This window comes from Acomys russatus, chromosome 7 (assembly GCF_903995435.1).
Source record: "Acomys russatus chromosome 7, mAcoRus1.1, whole genome shotgun sequence".
Classification (NCBI taxonomy): Eukaryota; Metazoa; Chordata; class Mammalia; order Rodentia; family Muridae; genus Acomys; species Acomys russatus.
In genome coordinates this window covers 39,727,004-39,748,934 of record NC_067143.1, presented here as the reverse complement: position 1 = coordinate 39,748,934, position 21,931 = coordinate 39,727,004, and the positions used below count along the sequence as shown (strand labels likewise).

Sequence of the window (21,931 nt, the reverse complement as noted above, 5' to 3'; positions counted from 1 at the left end):
TAACTCACTCATTATGATCATTTCTACTTCAATCCATTTGTCCACAAATTTTGGAAATTCCTTGTTTTTAATAGCTGAGTAGTATTTTATAGTGTAAATGCATCACAGTTTCTTTATTGTTTTTTCTACTGAGGGACACTTAGGCTGTTTCCAGGTTCTGGCTATTATGAATAAGGCTGCTATAAACATCATTGAGCATATGTCCCTGTTGTGTGCTAGAGCTTCTTCTGGGTATATTCCAAGGAGTGGAATACCTGGGTCTTGAGGAAGCCCTATTCTCAGTTTTCTGATATATTGCCAGATAGATTTCCAAAGTGGTTGTACTAGTTTTTAGTCATTAGAGAAATGCAAATCAAAATGACTCTGAGATTCCATCTTACACCCATCAGCATGGCTAAGATCAAAAATTCAAGCGACACCACATACTGGCGAGGATGTGGAGAAAGAGGAACACTCCTTCGTTGCTAGTGGGGCTGATTATTTTTATATCGGAATTTAGATTTGCAATTCTTTTAATATCTTTATAAGATTACTTCTTAAGATAATTGATTCCTTCTTTGTAACTGCAAATTGCAGCATGCCAGTAAAGAAAAGCTGACTGAGAAATTACCTTGCTTGCTTATACTCTGTTAATATGTAACAAGTTGCTTATGTACAAATGTATGTGTGTTCTTAGAAATAACTTGTTATTCATGTTTTTTCCTTACCCATAATACATAAAACATTTGATCATGTGAAGGTATTGGGGAACATGATTTTCTTATGTATATCCATTACAATCATTTATTTATAGAGAAATAGAATGCAAACAACATTGTGATTTTTATGCTTCTTGAAAGATTTTGTTGGGGTATAAAAACTGTGAGAATAATGATAAGGAGAAGGATCAGCAAATGGGTAAGAACAAGGATAAGGGTGAAAATAAGGAGATAATAAGAATAAAAAGAAGAAGAAGCAGCTTGTTGAAACTTACTTGCTGGAGTCTGTCTTATTTCATCATCTAATGTAAGTGTGTGTGTGTGTGTTTCTTTTTTCTCCTTCTTTTCCCCCTTTTTTTTAGATGCTTGCCACCATCAGTGGAAGCTCCCACTAGGAGCCATCAGCTCTAGCCATAGCTTGACACCATCAGTGAAAGTCCCCCCCCCCCAGGAGCCATCAGCCCTAGCCACAGCTTGACACCATCAGTGGAAGCTATTGCTGGTGATTATCAGTTCTGGCCTGGAAGGTTGCCCTCAGAGAAAGTCTACAGGTTCACCAGCCAGCCAGCCACAGGATTCATGTCCTGCCTCAGTTTTCCCCAGTTGATGTCAAAGCTGAACTTCAATAATCTCCTCCAAGTCTGTAAAACTAAAATAAACTTTATAAAAGCACCACTTGCACGAATAGCAAGGCTTTTTTTTATACACCAGCTCATAAGGAAACATATATCTTTTAATGTGGACTGAAACAAAATGAAAGACATTTGAGGCTTTAAAAATGTCTTACTTTGGCTACAATTATAACACTTTAAGCTGTCTTAACACTTTTCACCCATGTTTCTATGAAATAAAAGACTTTTATAATGGCTTATAGCTCAAACTTTGGGGCCATGAAAATGCCCCATGACAAACCTGTCCAAACAACTCTACCCTAGAAAACAAGATGGCTATGATGTTTGTCTAATTCCCATATGACCCTGTACCATTCCCTACTAGGAGACTACCTTGTCGTCTTATTTTAGAAGCCCACTGCCATGAATCCTACTAATCTCTTGTTGGATGAAGATTCACAGGTGTTTATCAATGGCAGCTACGTAATGAACAATGAAACCAGGTATGTGGAAATGTATTAGCTAATTAAACTGAAAGAGTTTGGGCCAAAGCCAGGTACCTCAGCCGCTGCTGAACAAATGGCCCTAAGACCAGTAGGGCTTTTTGATACCCTGGTAATGTACATTGATCTGGTGTAGCCGGAGAAAATGTAAAGCTCAAGCCCACAGGGTGATGGAGGACACCATATTGAAAGATCATTATCCAAGTAAAATTAGTGGGACTCTTCCTGGTAACTGGCCTTCACCAGGCTCCTCTTCTTGGTCTACAAAACATTCTGAGTTTCATCAACCAAGGTATGGTATACCCAGGCTGGACAGCCTGACATGGAATGGCTCAGCCAGATGCCAAGTTTGTGCTGAAGTAAATCCAAAACAAAGATCTCTTATCTAAGAAAGGGTCTGAATGAAAGGCCTGGGAACCCTGGGAATTGATTTCATTGAAATGCAGCTTGGCAGGGAAGGATACAATATCTGTTTTTTATAGACACATTTTCCAGATGTGTAGAGTGTTTCCCAGACAGACTGAAACTGCTTAAAATGTAGAATAAAATATCCAGTAGTTTCCACTCCCCTAATTTGTCCTCCTCTAGCTATGAGGTCCAAAAATAGCCTGACTTTCACAGTTCATTCCCCTCAATTAATAAATATTTAGAAATAGCCTGAGAAAGTGATTGTTTAGACAGTCCTCAGACTTCTCAACCAACCAGCACTCTTATTAGAGTCCATTAGGAGGTGAATAAACCTCCTTCTTATGTCTTGCTTTAGGCATAGTGCACCTGAGATAGGAGGGATTTACCTGCTGCGAGATAATGTTTGGAAAACTTTCCCCATTGCTCTGGCAGCTCGGAGACATGCAGTTCATAGAACTCTCACAATTCCTTTCTCAAGTCACAACAGATATTCCATTCCTACATAAGGAGTGCTCGTTGGACATTCCATGATAGACGCTGACCTCTAATTCCACCACAATTTTCTCCTTGTTCAAGCCCAGTAATACTATTTGGATCAAGTACTCCTGAGTCATGTTTTGCCCTATGAGCATGATTATAGACAGGAGTAGGATCCACCACCTACCACCCACAGTTCTGGACCTGGGACTGAAAAAGACAGATACAGGAGCATGATAGCTAGCACAACTACAGACCAATAACCCATATTCCATCTTGACCTTTAATTACTCCAAACTATAAATTGACCAGGGCTTTTTGTTATGCTTTAAAGCCTTGGCCCCCATTAGTACATTGCAATAGAAACTAATCAGAAAGTCAGCCTACTGAGTGACAAAATTCATTATGACTAGGGATAGTCCAAATTAACATCAGGGGACTTTTTTATTACTGAGTTCCTGAGACTATATGTACTAATGGTTTGACTAAGTTTGCATCTGCAAATGCTTTCCAACTGAGAAACAACATTTGTGGATCTTAGTACACAGTCTGCTCAAGTATAGGTATACAATAAAAAGAAAGGAAAATACCCTTTAATATGGATGAGAGGAGAGAGAGACAGAGAGAGAGAGAGAGAGAGAGAGAGAGAGATACATAAATTGGGACCATTCTTTGTTCTCTTGGTGACCCTTCTTAACTACTCTGCATTTAACAGTGCCCAAGCCTTTATCATTCTGATTGGGTTAATACCAGGGCACTACATCTTAAATTATATAGTCAATTATGTATCAATTCAAAGCTCAGTATGTTGACAGCACTAGCTGCCTAAAAGAAAACAAAGTTTTAGTCCATCAAAATCCGCAGTTCTAGGAAATATTGAATAGTGGTTTGTTTATTTATTTATTTATTTATTTATTTATTTATTTATTTATTTATTCACATAACATCTCGGTTGTAATGTCCTGGCTCTTATCTTCCTGTTCCCATCCTCCCTCCCTCTTGTGCCCTATTCTCCTTACCTAGACCTCTGAAAGGTGGGGTCTTCCTCCCCCACCTTCTGACCACAGCCTTTCAAGTCTCATCTGGATAGCTGGCATCCCCTTCCTCTGTGTTCCCTCAGAGCCTCTCTGTCAAGGGTCAGTGGACAAAGCAGGCACTAGAGTTAGTGTCAGATGCACTTCCCCACTCTCCCTGCCCTTTATCCCCTTCCCAATGTGAAGAATAATCTGTCGATGGGTGACAGCTAGACAGGGAGTCTAGGTTCTCTGCTGGGCAAAGCAGTGAGGGTTGTATGGAAGAGTTGCGGAATGGAATGACTGGTGTGTGTGTGTGTGTGTGTGTGTGTGTGTGTGTGTGTGTGTGTAGCTCCACAAGAAGACTATTAAGGCTGATGGATCTAGACTCAGGGGACCCGCTCAAACAGAGGCTTCTGTAATTCTAACTCTGGCTATCTTATTGTTATCAACTAAGGTATGCCCATCCAGGATATGATTTTTGTGCTTAAAAACTCACTTTTAAAAAGGCTCAAGGCCACACTGGGGATCCTGAATACCCAGCATTGTCTCTGGCTGGTGAATAAAGGTTTTCTATTGGTTTAAATCCCTGTTCAAATAACATTCTTTGGTAGATTCTGCACAACACCATGAGACTTGAGGGACCAGAGAGAAGTATTACAGGTTAAAGATATATTCTTGGGTTTTACATCAATAAGGAGTTAACAAATAGAAAAACAACAACAATAGTAATAAAAAGTATAGGTTTTTTTCACCTTTGTGAGACTGAGGGCTTGGAGATTGTTAACATGCTGAGGCAAATCAGTTTTATCAGTTTTGACATGTCTATCAGCTACTATGAAACAGAGAGTACTGTGGTGATCTATACAATGCTTGGCAATATATTTTTGACAACAAAATTAAATAATATAACTATAGTGACTTCTAGGTTTAGAGTAATGGCAATTGGCTTCTTAAAAGTTTCTAGTAAAAAGAAGAAGAAAATCAAAGTTCCTCATTTGAGTTTTAATCCATGACTCCCTTTGGCCCCTTGCTTCTCATGGTCTTGGACAAAGTACTTATTTAGGAAGCAGGAGTTTAGCCAAATGTACCACTCCATAGTACAGCTTTAATGAGGTTGCTACTCATTCTAGCTTGGAACTGTTTGGTAATGCAACTCTTTTAATTCAGCCATACTCCTGATAATAACCCATTAACAGTTGTCCTATGGTTGCCCATGTAAAATAATGGGCTTACCATGTTGGACTTAAATTGACTTCTCTCTTGTTTGTGGTTATTGGTTCACTAGCTGATGAAATGTTTGAAAAAATGAGCCAGGTGCTGAAATACAAGTATCATATGTTCATTTGAATGTGTGGGATCTATTAAAAAAGTGGCTTCACCTTCTTTTTTATCGTTTTTCTTATAATTTATTCATATTGCATCATAACTGCTATCACCTCCATTATATCCCACTGTTTTCATCCTCCCTCCATCTTCTGCACTGTTCCACTCACTTAGACCTCTGACAGGGAGGCCATCCTCCCCTACCATCTGACCACAACCTGCCAGGTCTCACCCTGATAGGCTGCATCCCCTTCATCTGGGTGCTCACGGGGCCTCCTTGCCAAGGGGAAGTAGTCTTTCTGTGGAACTCCTGAACCTTCTGGGTCTTTCCTTTGCCCCACTCTTCCATCCTCACTGTCTAGCTGCTAGTCCAGTCTTCTGTCCTGATACCCCTCTGGGTGGAGTCTCTCAGAGAAATTCTATGCTGTGCTAGTATTCACTAATAAGTGAGTGTATACCATGTGAGTCTTCCTGGGTCTGGGTTACCTCAATCAGGCTGATCTTTTCTAATTCCATTCATTTCCCTGGAAATTCTATGAGTTCCTTGTTTTTAATAGCTGAGTAAGTAGTATTACTCCATTGTGTACCATAGTTTCTTTATCCATTCCTCAGATTAAGGACATTTGGTTGTTTCTAGATTCTGTTAGGAATAAAGCTGTGATGAACATAGTTGAGAAAATGTTCTTGTTACATGGTGGAACATTTTTGGGGTATATGCCAAGCACTACTGTAGCTTTATCTTGTGGTAGCACTATTCCAAATTTTTCAGAAAAAGCACCAGATTGATATCCAAGGTGGTTGTACAAGTTTGCACTCCTGCCAGGAATGGAGGACTGTTCCTATTTCTCCACATCCTCCCCAATAAGTGCTGTCACTTGAGTTTTTTGACCTTAGCCATTCTTATAGGTGTAAGATGGGATCTCAGAGTCATTTTGATTTGTATTTCCTTGATAACTAAGGATATTACAATCTTGTTTAGTGAGTAGCATGACTTGATACTTATATTCCATGAAAAAGAAATTGATAAAAGAAGCTTGACATTCAAATTATTCAATTTCACCAATAAGACATATTGATTCTTTAAACATTATTTTTGGTGTATAGCAAAAAACCATTGCTGTATATATTTTGGGGGAAGAAAGTGAAACCAGGCAAAAACAAATTTAACCAGTACCTATCCTCAAATCCAGCCTATAGAAAATACTAGAAGGAAAATTCCAACCACAGGAGACTAACTACATCCAGGAGCACACAAGAAATAGATAACTTCACTTTAGCAAAACAAATATTAGACAAGACTTTAAACATGAATTGTATTAGATTTTGTCAAATGCTTTTTGGGCATCTATGGAAATGACTCTATATTTTCTTCTTTTTGTGCTGAAAATATCTGGCCCTGGGATTTTTTTTATTGGAATACTTTTGATATTGCTTCTATTTCTGTAGGAGATATAGGATTATTTAATTTGTTTGCTTGACAGTCATTCAACTTCATCTCCAGATCTTGAACCATTCTGTAGCTGCCATTTTATTCTGGCATTTTTGTTTGTGTTTTTATGCTGGCCTTTATTCGTCTGGTTTTCTCTGGCATTGTGTGGTATTTTCTGGTGTCCTTCACTGGCTGTTGAGAGCCACTCATAGGTAATTAGCTATAGGTTGAGATCCCTCACGTGCTGGCACCAGGGAACCCTCCAGTGTATCAGGTGGGTGACCTAAGGTCAGACCCAGGAACTACCATGGACCAGCCAGTTGATGTGACTTCAGATCTGTCTGTGTCCACAGTGTGGTGTCTCCTATAGGTAGGGAGACTCCGACACTGCTGTTTCATGCTTCACTGTTTATTCTGAGACACAGAGCACAGATGCTGCATGCTGGGGGATGTGGCTAGACTTTGAAGACTGAGCCAGTGCCAACTTGGACCTGGGAACCTTCTGTGGATTGGCTCGGTGAAAGGAGGTCAGATCCTCTTGTGTTCCAGACCATGGGGTCTTCTTTGGGCTAGAAGACCCACTGCTGTTTTTGGCCCAGTCTTAGACACAGGCACATTAGTGGCTAGACTTTAGAGACTGTGGACATGACTGCAGGGACCCACGGACTTTTTTGTGGATTAGCCTGGTGGCCAGAGGGCAGAAGCACCTATGTTCTACACAATGTGGACTGCACTCACCTTTGAAACATCAGCACTGGTGTTTTAAAACTCTCAGTTTGGTCCTTCAGTAACTGTAAAATCCTTGCTGTCCTGCTGATCAGACTCAGTATCAACTCATGTTATTCGCTCAAGATTTTAATAGCTTTGTGACAGCAATCTTACCATCTGTGCATGCTCTCTGTATATGTTGGTTTTTATCCTTTTTATGAAACTCCCCCTACCTTTCTTTCTACTGTGGGATATCTTTTTTTTTATTCCATGCTACCAAATATTTCAAATTTTTATAAATGATACTAACCCAGTATTGTTTTTATTTTTGCTTTGTAAGTCTCAGATTAAATATTAAAATGTTTTCATACCGAAGTAGTTTACACTTTACATATTAAAGCTCAAGCTTTAAGGGGAAAATTTTTGGAGGATGAAATATCAAGGGCTACATTTCTGTAGCTATACTTTAAAGAGCCCAGACCATAGGCAGTGGCAGCTAATGAAGTCATTTGGGACAACCACTCTTAGTTCCTGTTGTGATAGGTCTAATTCTGGGAAGAATCTCTTTTATTCTTCAGTCCTCAGGGCAAAGCAATCTGACCCTCAACAAAGGGAATTCCTCAGGGACTCTATGTGGATACCTCAAGGCTCTGGGATGATGAAATCATAATTCTTATCAAGTAGATCTCTGAACTCTCCTTCTTCTATAACCTGGCCACAACAGGAAAAAGAAACTGAGAGAGAAGAAAGACTGTTGTGCTAGGAAGCGCACAGAGGCTGCATCATGGCCAGTAATACATGGAGACGGCTCTTTTTGTTTAAGCAGTGTATTCCTTGCGCATATTTGCAGAAAAAGAAAATTCAGAGCGTGCCTAACTGATAATAATACATCTTTGGAAAATAATAATGCAGAAAAACTAAGGTAAGTACACTAGAGGAGGAAACATACATGTCATTTGTCAGTTATCTACAGGCAATGGAGAGCTCATCCAAATAACTGCCAGTAGGGCTTTTGTAATTTTGAGAATGCTATTAATGTGATGCAGTATTCTTCCTCATGTATGCATTGAATGATTCTATACATTAAAAACTTAAAGATGTGTGTAGATTACTTTTTATTTTTGAGTATTACTTTAATAAAAGACTTCATTGATTTTGAATTCAGACTCTCTGTCTTCCAGTTCATTTTCTTACTTAGATCAAGGGAGCACTGTGCTATCTTGTCACTCCTAAAGCAAATTTAGAATGCTTATGTATTTTAGTGAAGTCACATGGTCTTTGGAAGGGGATGGCATCAGTCTGATTTCATTTGCAACCCTTAGTTAATTAAAACAATACTCACTGTAGTTTATGTTCCTAGTGGTGAAAAAAATATTGTGCAATACCATTCTCCTAAAAACAATAAAAATAACTTTTGCATTTTGGCCTTTCTAAATATAAGTTAACATTATTCTTAAATAAGATTTAAAAATATTCACACTCTTAAAAATTAGTTCTTGATTTTTTTATAAAATGTTTCCTAAATTACAAGTTCTACTTAATTTTTCAAATCTTGAATGAGTTTGCAGCCTGAAAATACAATTTTTTGTTACAGAACTGAGGTGACATCCTCAGCATCTTTAGAAACTGATACTATAAGTTCAAATAGGGGCAAATAAAACATTAAGAACATAGCACACTTGGCTCTTTAACTAGGTCTGAAAAATATCTTCCCAGAAAAAATATTCCTTTATATAAATCATCAAATCTGAGTAATAAACTTATAGCATCAAACATGCATATACCATTTTAATGGAGTTTATAACTCAAAACCTCCAGAAATGTTTGAAAAAAGAACCTCCAGACAGACATCAAAATGACTATATTTTAGTTCTACTTCTTCTTTCATTGTGATAGGAAGTATATATTCAGTATATTTATTATAAGGAGTTCATAATTTTAAAAATTTGACACATATAAGAATATTTAACTTAGGTTATGAAGTTATTTTAACTTTGTATTCCACTTAGATATATGTAGAAATATATAATATGTACTATACCTGAATATGTCCGTTGTGATTTTTAATCATTCTAATGACAAGAATTCTCACTTTAATAAAATTTGTTTCTGATCAATATCAGAAAATAGGAAGATTCAAAAATTCTAAACATAAATAAGCCAGAGTTCAAGAGAGTTAAATGAACATTCATAAACAAGTAGTGTGGTTTAAACTCATGTCTTTTCTTCCTCCAACTCATATGTAAATACATATCATCATTTTAAAATTGTAGGTAGTACTCTTAACAAGTGCACCATAGAACTGTGAAAACCTTTACTACCAACTGTATCATCTGCAGATTTCTATATCTGCACATTAGGGAATGATTTCTTCAGTGTCAGGCGGTTCCATGTTCTTCCTGGGTTTTCCATCAAGTTATGTGGGTTCCATTCATGCCTTACAACCTCTGTAATACAATAACAGGTGTGATTCCTGTTTACTTTGTTTTTACTTTGAAGAAGCAGATGATTTAAACATGTACATAACCTATTTTCAATATGAAATTAGAAGACCCATGTATATTATATGTAAAATGTCGGATATGTTTCCAAAGCCTTTATTTTCTCTGGTTGCTAGGGATCATTTATTGCCACTGTAGAAATGAATGATTTGTTCCAGTCTTGATTATCACTCACCTAAGATCTACTGGGTACTGTTGAACCATTCCAGGGCAGTGAAGATGAAATATGGATGTAACAAACCGAACAGCAGTGACAGAGTTTATTTTTCTAGGATTTCCAGGCTCCTCCTCACTGCAGCTCTCACTGTTTGTGATGTTTCTTACTGTGTATTTGCTGTCTCTCATGGGAAACACCCTCATCATTTTCCTTATTATGATGGATTCCACACTGCAGAAACCCATGTACATTTTCTTAGGAAACCTGTCATTCCTGGAGATCTGGTACACTACAGCCACGGTGCCTAAGCTACTGGCCACCTGTGTCACAAAGGTTGTCACTATTCCTGTTGCAGGTTGTGTTGCTCAGTACTACTTCTTTTTCTCCCTGGGAGCCACCGAGTGCATCTTGCTGGCAGTTATGGCTTATGACCGGCATGTAGCCGTCTGCCGTCCTCTGCACTACTCACTTCTCATGAGTGTTCACATTTGCCTGCGGTTTTCAGCTGGATCTTGGATAGGGGGCTTTATTGCCCCCCTGCTACCCACTATACTCATCTCTCAGCTGAATTTTTGTGGCCCACAGAAAATCAACCATTTCTTTTGTGACTCCGACCCCATCTTTAAACTCTCCTGCTCAGACACATTCTTGGTGGAGGCCTTGGGTTACACCTGCAGCTCTGTGGTGATTCTCAGTTCTTTCCTTCTGACAATGAGCTCCTATGGCAACATTGTAGTCACAATAATCAAGCTGTCGTCCCGAGAGGCGAGGAAGAAAACATTCTCAACTTGTGCCTCCCATCTCACCGTAGTTACCATCTACTACGGTACCATCATCTTTGCCTACGTCCGACCTCCATCCAAGTACAACTTCACAATCGGGAAAGTGATTTCAGTTTTCTATTGTGTGATCACACCATTAGTCAACCCTCTCATATATACCCTGAGAAACAAAGATGTAATGAAAGCTTTCCAAAAAATTCTAGCGCAAAAGAATTTTCTATTGAACAAAAACATGCATGAGTTTTGAGAAAGCAGCAATGATGTTTTGTTTGGAGGGGAGTCTCAGGCCTCATTTGATCATGGTAAGTATTTGAATTTGTTTTTAAAAGTGGAGCTCTGACATGACCACTTCCTTGCATTTTATATTTTGCCTTGAATGTTACTTAAAAGTTATTTTATAGTTATTTTATTTATAATCTTTAGTACAATATCAAAATGATGAACAGGGTAAACAACGAAAGCTTTTGCTAATAAACTTTTCAAACTTTGTTTATTTTTAAAGGACGCCTAGACCATCAAGTCTATAGTAAATGAAGCACGTTCTTCCATCTAAAAGACTAATGGAAACTTAAAGTACCTCAAATATACATTCATTCAATAAACATTTATTAAACACATGGTGAAGCAAACACTATTTTATAACTTTTCAAATTATTTGTTAACATGGATAGAGCTACATAATTTTACTACAAAAATATTAGATAAACATGATTTTTCTGAGTAATGTGATATTGTAAATAAGTGAATAAAACTTAGAACATTAGCAAGTATATCATGATTCAAACATTTAAAAGAGTTTAGAATGGAATAACACAAGAATGGAATATTTATCAACCTTAAGTAACCATTTAATTCCAGTAAATATTAATTTAACTGGTACACACCTACAATATTAGCTTCCTAGGATACTGTGTCAGAATACTTATGATTTTATGCAACATAGCAAGTTCCAGTCTCGAGAAAAAAGAAAAATAACTAATTTTATTACTGTAGAGATATGCAGGTTTTCCATTGTTTTATAGAATTCTTCTTTGCAAATTATGAGTCTTTATGGTTTTCATTTATTTTAGTGCAGTTTAGAAACAAAAGAGATGGCAAGGTGATGGAAGAAGTAAATCACAAACATCCTTATGGTGAGTGTTCGCACGAAAGCCCATCTTCTAAATCTGAGAGCCTTGATTGAGCACCATCTAAATATATGAGAGAATAAACAATGCCACCCTGGAAACAGAGTGAGAATCTACAGACCAACAAATCACCAGCTGAGTGTTTCCTGGAGTGAATCTCAAGAGCCACTATTTTAGGCAATTAAGAGACTATAACAAAGTAACAGTTTGCTACTAATGTTCATGGAGAAAATTTTTTGGAACTCCAAATTGAAATCTTTCTGGAATACATAAAAATATTAAAAAAATGTTTTAGGCTTTGTTTTTTATTAATTTGTTCATTAAAATCTTAGCCATGTACATAATATATATGGTCCCTGCATGTCTTTATCTTTTCCCTATTGCCAACAAAGTCCTCTGTACTGTGGAAGTCCCCACCCCACTTTCATATCTTCTTATTATGACCCAGTAGGTTTATCCAGTGTCTTTAGTCAGGGATTAATGTGGAGCTATCCACTGGAATATGGAACAATGACTACAAAACCAAAGGAAACCTTCTCTTTCATCCCTCACCTGTCAGTACCATTCTTTGGGGTTTCTGTCTTTATGAGCCCCTCCCCAGGGTATGGATATCTACAGGCTCATCTTGAGTATTCCTTGTGGAAGCATGACTAGATGCTATGAGTTCACACATGCCATTTTCTTGGCAGGCTCATAAGACAGAATCCCATGTTCCTTCTCTTCATCTCTTACCTTTTACATTCTTTCCACCACCTCTTTCCCAGTGCTCCCAACCCTACAGGATGTGTTATGAATATCCTCTTTAAGATTGACAAATCCACAGTAACTTGATCTCAGCACCTTGACCAGCTGAATTTTTGCATCAACTATGCACAGAATAAGAAGCTTCCCTGACCAAGACTTAGGGCATTATGAGTCTCATTATAAATGTACTTATTTAGGAGGAAGTTTGACCTGTCCACTTAGCAAAATAAAAATAGTATTTGTACTCAGGATCTATCACCTTTCCAGTCATGGGTCTTTGATCAGTTTGAAAGTATAAGGCATGAATTAACCTCTATGGAGTAAATGTCAGATACAATCAGAAAATGAGAGTTTAGCCACATATGACCCATACCATTATTGCACACAGTGACACTTGACTTGCAAATTTGTCTTTCAATATTGAAAGTTCATACTTGCAAATATTGTACCCCCTAGTTTCTATAGTTAAAGTTTCATACATTTGTGTCAACTTTTATCAAAATAACTTTTCCATGTAAGTGTGATGCTTGGGCTAAAAATAATATCATCTCTTGAACATTTAATTTTCCACAAAAAATATCAAAGTTATATGCCAACAATATCGATTCTGAACTGATAAAAGGGTGTTTCTCTATGTTGTCCCTTTAAGAGTGGCTTTATTATTTAATTGACGGTAGTAATTGTTTTTCTATAATCAGATTCTGTAAATGATATTTAATTACATATTGAATTACTGACTTTGAAATTTCCATTTTTCAGTAATTCAATTAACTCACTTCCATTAATATAGTTGTGATTCTGCTTTGACTTTCAAGTTCATTTTCTTCTGTAATTATATAGCTTCACGAAACTACTCACATATTTGAGAAAGGCTAAGTCTATGTTCTGATGCCATGGTCATTTATATTTGACATGAGTATAATCTTTCTCTTATTCCCTCTAATCTGTTTGCTTTCTGTTTTGACACATTTATACAAGTAATAGGAAGTGAAATGCGATTATATTTACAACTTGTAAATATTTATGTAACTTCCTAATTAAATAGTATTTAAATGCCTTGGTTTATTAGCAGTATATTCTCCTGTTGTTCACTTTTACTAAAATCAATAGTACTGTTTATATTTTGGCTATTGCATTTGTTTTGAACTCTTTCTTTAAGATCATTAGTATGCTGAATTTTAGTTTAAACGTGCCAATTCCCCCAGTTATAGCCCTGAATCTTGAATTGTGGAATATACAATATAGAATTTTGAAATCAATTATTTCCATCACCCTTAAGAAAACTAAAACTATACCGCTCTTACTGTTTAAGTAATAAATCCCAAGACCTTAGAATCACCATTTCCAAAGAGTCACTCTTCATGTACAAGGAAAACTAATTCTGATTTTACTGCCATATTATTTTCTAATACGCCTCCTTTAGTACAAGCAACAGAAAGATCTGACGTTTTCATGTGTACAGCATGGGTAACAAAGCATTATCCTTTAATGTCAGAGTCTTTCCTCTAAAACTTTTTTCAATATTTTCTCTATACCACAACCAGAAATAATAGTTTAAAATGTCAATCAGACCACTTCTATCCCGATTTAAAATACAAATGTCTTCATTTCCATAAGAATGTAAGTAAAATTTTGTTTATGATCTAGAAAAACTTTGTGATTAGCTATCAAATATTTTATTATCATTACAATTACTGTAACTACCACTACTACCACCACCACCATTACTACCGCTGCTGCTGCTGCTGCTGCTGCTGCTGCTGCTGCTGCTGCTGCTGCTGCTGCTGCTGCTGCTGCTGTTGCTGCTGCTGCTGCTGCTGCTGCCGCCGCTGCTGCTGCTGCTGCTGCTGCTGCTACTGCTGCTGCTGCTGCTACTGCTGCTGCTGCTGCTGCTACTGCTGCTGCTACTGCTGCTGCTATAACAACTATAACAACTACTACTACTATTTGATGCAAAAATCTGACATTTGTAGCCAAGATTGTCCTTGAAGTCACTGTACGTAGCAGTTATTTTGCTTGCAGCCTCTCAGGTGCTGTGATTATAAGTGAAAGCCACAACGCCAAGACTTCTCTTGTTTGTTCTTTTGCCTAAGAAAAAGTGCTCTTGAGAGTCCTGTTATCAAGCACGAGTCTTGTCTTTCTCCATACAAGTCATTGCACTTGCTTCCCATGCTCATAGAAAAGACTTCCCTTTTCTCTTCTTTTATGCATACATGAGAGCTGTGCTTCTCTTCCTTGAGGATCACCCCTCAGATGTCACTTATCCTGAATAACCTGTCCCAACCCTGGAAACCTTAGAACTCTAGTCATCTCTGTGTGATTACTTGGTATTGGCCAGTGAAGCTTGTTTATTTTAAAAAACTCACACATTTCATATGACTAATGACTATGCATTTATATGATAGTATTTATTTGACTTTTGATAATATATTACATAAAATGTTTAAAAATTAAAACTATATAAGAAGAAATATATCCAAACATCTTATTTTCTTCATTTGTTCCTATTTTCTCTTGTCCCTTCAGTTAAACAATTCAAAAAACATTCTTAAATTTTAATTCAGTGTTTCCTGATATTTTTCTGAGTTTTAATTTAAGAGAAAGATCAGAAAAATACATAAATTAGAATTTACAATCATTTCTACAAAAGCATAGAATTATATACATACCAATTATGATGTGATTTTTTCCTTCATAAATACATATTTTTGAAGACCTTCAATACCATGCAAAAGAGAAGTTTGTATTTTTCACTTTTATCATGACTAATATGCTATATTTTACATATTCCTCCTACATTGTATAATTTTCCTTTTACCGTTTAGTAAAAGGACTAGAAGCTGAAACACACACACACATGCACACATACACACACAGACATATATATATAATTATATGTGTATATATGGCATATACAATTATACATTATATAATATATGTGTAGACATGTAGACATATAATTTATATTTGTATATATGTAGATGTAGACATGCTTGCGAAAGAGAGAGAGAGAGAGAGAGAAAGAGAGAGAGAGAGAGAGAAGGATTTTCAAAAATACAACGTTCTTTACTAAGAGAATATACATTAAAATTTTAAATAGAGTTAGGCATGGGGTATACTCCTTTAACACAGCACTTGGATGGCACAGCTAAGCAGATCTGTGAGTTTATGGCCAGACAGTTCTACAGAGTAAATTCCAGGACAGCCAGTGATGTTACACAGAGAAACCCTGTCTTGAAAAACAATCTGATGAGGAGGCTGAGAAGATGGAACATGGCTCAGTTGGTAAGAGTATTTGCTTACAAGCTTGAGGACTGAGTCTCAATCCTCAGCACCCATTTTAAAAAAGGATATGGCTACACATGTCTCCTGTAAACCCATGTTGGAGGGTAGGTAGAAAGTGGTAGGAGGAGTTCTACCTGCATGGAATACCAGCAGAATATTAACCTGTGCCCCATCTGCTTTATAATTTCAGGTACAATGTGACCAGACATCCCATAATCCTGACTTCATGCCTTCCCTGCCATGATGTCTCCCTACACTCTAAACATGAATTCAAAAGAGGCTTGTTTTTCTTTTTTTCTTTTTTTCTTAGTGCCCACTTCCCCCCATGAAAGCATGCTTTTTTACTGAACTGCAGTTGAAAGCGTAATTAGATGTTACAGAGACTCTCAGAACTTTAAGCCATTCTCTTTCCCCTTTTTAATGTGTCAACACAAACAACTCTAATGTTTCATTTTGCTGGTTCCAGATGTCCATTGTGAATGTAAGTGATGAGCCAGTGGAGCCCAAGCTTCCAGACAACGAACACTGGGAGTGAGAATGAATCGCACATCCTGCAGGTGCCTCTGCTGTGGAAACCTTTTCACTCTGAGGGCATTTAATAGAGAGGCAGCTGGTCAAAGACGAGGCTTGTTTTTCTAAAGTTGGTTTTTGTTGTTTTGTTTTTTGTTTCCTAGTATTTTGGTAAAGCAATGATAGAAATATGTCAAGATTCCTCAGGCAAAGTGTCTGTATATATTCTGATATTTATTAACAGCTATAATAATATTATCTATACATTATGTTCAGTATAACTTAGAGTATATGTATTTAGTTTAATACAATCCAGAGAAATGTATGATCCATGCTCTTCTTGATCAGTTCTAGTGTATTTCCTGGGGACTGATAAGTCCCTCTTACAGAAAGAGCCAATTATAACACTAATAGTCTTAAGAGAAAAATAAATAATGAGGAAGGCTATTCAAAAAGATTTTCCTTTGGGGAACTTGAAGATTATAACCAAGTGTCTTTAAAAAAAGATCTGTTACAGACCTTTGGATTACATGAAGTTTCAAAGGAAATCTAACCAAGATTTATAAGAGGGTAAATGTTATTCTAGTCTATATTTGCTTTATTCTATATTGAGAAATGATCACCCTTTAGCACATACTTTTGTGTCTTATCAGAGGCCTAAATTGTAATTACGTGTAATGGTGATATAGTTCCCAAACTTTTATGTGATCCATCAACAATCTGAATCTTAATATACAGTTAAAAACTTTCTTACTCAATTGGACCTGTTGGGAAATCTTTGTACATATATCTGATGACTAATCCATTTCCCAGGAATTTGAGGGATCTGAATTGTTTTAAAGTACAGATTTCAAATTTCTGTTCGTAAAATGTTAAAATATTCTTTCCATAACAAAGATTTAAAAGTCTCAGAGATATTATGAGACTTAGGGTGTTAGAGCAGCTACCAAAAGCAACACAATTTATGAGTGATGGCTTCTACTTTTTGTGTGTTTTTCATATGTTTTCAACCTGGTAGCTATAATGTCCGGCAAATGTCACCACAATTCTCATCACCCTTTCACGCTTTCTTTCCTTTATCAAGCGGCCACATAGCGAATCTCCAAGAGTAGTTATCTCACTCTCCTATGGTTTTGTTTGATTGCTTTGTATATTATTTTAAAGTACTTACATTTCGACTCCTTCTCAGGAGAACAAGCTTTCCACCACCCCACAAAAATTCATTTTTGTTACTATCATTTAGTCGCATGTCTAATTTATATGTTGAAATGTATCCTTTTTCAATGAAGAGCAAGTCAATACTTAAACCCAGTAACTAGCAATGTACATACAGATACAGCTTGGATATACATAGGATAACAAAATATGTTGAATCTCACAAAAAAAAAAGTTATTCTAGAAAAGAGGCTGCGACAAAGAAAAATATGGAAAAACAAATGAAGGAAGTATTTTGATGTGGTGGTCTCCCAAGATTCCTTTACAAATATAATATCATGAAATACTGACATGATTTTATTACAAAGGTGTAAAGCTGATCAACTCAATATTTTTCTAAATTCGTTTTAGAATTTTTCTAAATTTTCTGAATTTTTCTAAATTCATTTTCTTCTTTAAGACATATCTATTATTTTATTTCATGTGTACTTATGCTTTTCTGCATTAATGTTTATTTACATTGTGCCTGCCTGGTGCATAAAGATGGCAGACACAGGTGTGAGGTTTCTTGGAACTGGAGTTACGGTCAATTGTGAACCACCATGTAGGTTTGAAAATTGAACTCACATACTCTCCAAAGGCAGCAATTGTTTTTAACTGCTGATCTGAGGCTACAGACCTTCACCATTTTTCTTTTCTTTTACTCTCTTTGCCTTTTTATTTTTGAGAATATTCTTTAATTACAATATTTCTCCTTTTCTTTATCTAATTCCAAACCCTCACATATATGTCTCCATCTTTTAATTTCATGGCCACTTTTTTCGTTATTATTATTTTATCTTAGTAGCAGATATGGAGAGTTGAGAATTAGGACACATGGCCTTTTTACACATTAATAATTTGAGAAATAATATTTTCTTGTGGGGGGGGGGGCTTGTGAAGAGTTTCTCATCTATCTTTGGCTGTCCTTGGTTCGCTTTGTAGATAAGGCTGGCTTCGAACTCACAAAACTCTGCCTGCCTCTGCTTTCCTGAGTGCTGGGATAACAGGTATGTGCCACTGTGCCAGGCTTAATATTATTTACTTAAACTTAGGAATTTCAATTGTTTTTAGCAAAATCTTATGCCATGGGAAGCTTGGCTTTAGAGAGTCCATGAAAATTAAAAGTGCTTGATCATCACAGAAAGAAAAAAGCAGTTGTAAAAGACAGGGAAGGAGTTTCATAAATATAAATATGTAAGGTAACTATGTATTCAAAAGCAGTAAGAGCAACTCAACGATTACTAGGAAATAAGGATAAGAACCACAGATTCTCAAGCCCTCCTGGTCAAGCCGGCCTGGCTGATTGTTATCTCAGTTCTTATCCATAAAGAACCTTATCAATAAGACAAAAATTGTTAAGGCCAAATTGGAGGTGAATCCTCACTTGACACATAGAAAACTGCTTCCGTTAACAAGAGGAATGTTTATTTGCACTGCAAGGTGTTTATCTGTCAGATATGTGATCTAGAAAGGAGACAAGTTCATCCTGAGGAGACGATCACTCCTGTTTTGGGATAATTATTAAAGGATTTGAAAGAAAAATTGAAGCCAATGAATAAAGGCTTCCATGTGCCCCTCAAAGAGTCTAGGACATATCATAAAAGGTGGCAATTAGCAATCTTTTGAAAATATTATAGATACTCTGGTCTTCAACCTTGAAGAAAGACACTTATTAAGTTTAGGTGAAGGCCCCCTGAAGAATGAGCATGTCAATTCAAAGTTGATCAGTGCTCTGACCAAAGATTAAGACCAAGGAAATAAAACAGTGAAGGGAGAGACTTGAAGGATTTATTCTGCTGTTTGTTGCACACTGAACAATTGCAGTTTCAAGCAAAGAGTCAATTATAATAGAAGAAGTACCATATATGTTTTTATTATTTTTAAAAATTGTAATAAAATGTAATAAAATAAGTTGTCATAAGTGATAAATTATTACAACTTATGTACCAAGTTGATACCTATGTATCAAAGTAGCCCTTTGTATAAACGTGAATTGGGAGCTATAATAATGCAGAAGTACTTATGTAGTATTCTGGCTCCACTCCAATTGAATAGTTCTGCACATCACTGTAACTATTTTGGAACTTTATCAATGTTTTTCATCTCTCCTACCTGACAGGCATGGGAAGAATCTAGAATGCCCAATGTCACTAAAATAACAGGATTCATCCTTATGGGATTCTCGGATGTTCATGAGCTACAGACTGTATGTGGGGTGTTCTTCCTGGTGATGTACCTTGCAGCCATAATGAGTAACTTCCTCATCATCACTCTCATCACTCTGGACCTGAAACTCCAGACACCCATGTACTACTTCCTGAAGAATTTATCCCTCTTGGATGTCTTTCTAGTGTCCATCCCAATCCCAAATTTTATTGTAAATAACCTAACTCACAAAAATAATATTTCCACTCTGGCTTGTGCCTTCCAGGTACATTTAATGACTTCCTTTTCAGCAGGAGAAATATTTGTCCTGACTGCTATGTCTTATGATCGCTATGTTGCCATCTGCTCGCCCCTACACTATGAGGCCATCATGAGTATTGACAACTGTGTGATGATGGTTGGTATTTCCTGGGCTACTGGGGTACTCTTTGGAACTGTATACACAGCTGGCATATTTTCCATGCCTTTTTGTGGCTCCAATGTGATCCCACAGTTTTTCTGTGATGTTTCTTCATTGCTAAGGATTTCCTGCTCTGAAACATTTGGATTAATTTATACAAGTGTTGGAATTGGAATGTGTCTATGCATGTCTTGCTTTATCTGTGTTGTACTCTCTTACTTTTATATTTTCTCCACTGTACTTAAGATTCCTACAACTAATGGTCAGTCCAAAGCATTTGCCACCTGTGTCCCCCACCTCACTGTTTTCACTGTATTCATTGCAACCGCTTGCTTTGTCTATCTGAAGCCATCCTCAGATGTACCATCAATTTCAGACAGGCTATTTTCTGTGCTATACACTGTGTTGCCTCCAGCACTTAATCCTGTGATCTACAGCCTAAGGAACACTGATTTCAAGGATGCGCTGAGGAGGTTGCAGCAAAATCTCTGCCCAAGGACTTCACTCCATTTAACTCTTCAAAGCATCTGTCAGTGGTGTAGTGCTTCACAATTTACAAGCAAGTTTTCCAATTTTTGATTTTTAAAAGACAAACATTTTTACTCTTTTATGATAAAGCTGTTCTCTTTGGGGAATATAAGTTCTTAAATGGATTGGGAATTTTTTTTTCATGGTAAGATTCAACACCTGATTACTTAATAATTCCTTATCTAATTCATTTAGAAACAAAAATGAAACAACATGAGTAAAATAGTTATATATGAGAAAGGAACAATCAAGGTACATACGGCTTCTGTGCTTGCCTTTTTCATAATTAGAAAGAACAGTCAAGAAACCAAGCCAGTAAACCTAGTGACTAGTAGGCCCAATCCGTAAAGCAGTATCATATGTTTAAATAAAAAACAAACCTGTAAGAAGATCTCATGATATAAGTTATAAAAGATAAATAATGGCCATTCAGGTTGAGTGCATTATCGGAAAGACATTGAAGAGTTCAAAATATGTGCAGCTGTTTTTATATAGTTTCCCCAAATACATTACTCACATGTGTGAGAAGACAGAGGTTCTCAGTCTAAAGATTCTGTCTAATTAAACTTTTAAGTTCTAGAGAGTTTAAGAAAGCAAGATCCTTTCCCATAATACAGAAGTGTTTTAAAAAAATCTACTGTGGAGAGGAACCTCACTACTCTAAAAGCCTTGAAGGGGCTCTTTGAACTGTGAAGATATTTGAACTTTATGTATCTAGTATCAGGGTTTCAGATACTGTGAGCTGTAACCAATACTGGAACTGGAAACTTTTGAGTACTATGGCTATCTTTGTGTCTGTCATGCTCCTGTAAGTAAGTAGCCCTAATAAACACACTGGTTCACCACGTTGGACTTTGGTTGAATTTTTTTGTCTGTATTTACTTCTCTATCTTGGTGTAAGTAGGTGTTGTTTCTCCACAGGAAAAGTTAGCACAATAATCATCCCCAAATGTCTTTCAGCCTGCCTGTAGTTCAGGAAAGCATAACCACTAACTATATGGAGGTGAATGTGTCCATTGGTATCTAGAAAAGGTATTACAGGATTTCTTTTCCTGGGACACTGGAGCTTTTAGAAGCACTTCGCTTTCGGCGGCCGGTCTTCTAGTGATTCATTAGATTTGCCCTTGGCTTAGGGTCAGAGCTGTAGGAGCCATGTCGGGCCGAGAAGGTGGCAAAGAGAAGCCCTTGAAACACCCCAAGAAGCAGACCAAGGAGTTGGACGAGGAAGATAAGGCTTTCAAGCAGAAACAGAAGGAGGAGCAGAAGAAACTCGAGGAAATGAAAGCCAAGGCATCGGGCAAGGGCCCCCTGGCCACAGGTGTAATTAAGAAATCTGGCAAAAAGTAGAAGGAAGTTGTATC

At 36.9% G+C, this 21,931-nt stretch overlaps 3 protein-coding genes across 3 annotated transcripts; all 3 read left to right on the top strand.

The window, feature by feature from the left end:
• The first annotated feature begins 9,900 nt into the window (after positions 1-9,900).
• LOC127191949 (olfactory receptor 6F1-like) lies at positions 9,901-10,860 on the top strand. Its single transcript, XM_051149318.1, has one exon. The coding sequence runs from the start codon at positions 9,901-9,903 to the stop codon at positions 10,858-10,860; it is 960 nt and encodes a 319-aa protein (XP_051005275.1).
• An 8,753-nt stretch (positions 10,861-19,613) lies between these two features.
• LOC127192130 (olfactory receptor 14A2-like) lies at positions 19,614-20,621 on the top strand. Its single transcript, XM_051149458.1, has one exon. It carries the CDS (start codon positions 19,614-19,616, stop codon positions 20,619-20,621), a length of 1,008 nt encoding a protein of 335 aa, XP_051005415.1.
• A 995-nt stretch (positions 20,622-21,616) lies between these two features.
• Positions 21,617-21,931, top strand: LOC127192129 (translation machinery-associated protein 7-like). The gene has a single exon (XM_051149457.1). It carries the CDS (start codon positions 21,723-21,725, stop codon positions 21,915-21,917), a length of 195 nt encoding a protein of 64 aa, XP_051005414.1. The 5' UTR covers positions 21,617-21,722; the 3' UTR covers positions 21,918-21,931.

Coding starts and splice junctions, on each gene's coding strand:
- LOC127191949 (XM_051149318.1), top strand. CDS start 9,901: ATGGATGTAACAAACCGAACAGCAGTGACAGAGTTTATTTTTCTAGGA.
- LOC127192130 (XM_051149458.1), top strand. CDS start 19,614: ATGCCCAATGTCACTAAAATAACAGGATTCATCCTTATGGGATTCTCG.
- LOC127192129 (XM_051149457.1), top strand. CDS start 21,723: ATGTCGGGCCGAGAAGGTGGCAAAGAGAAGCCCTTGAAACACCCCAAG.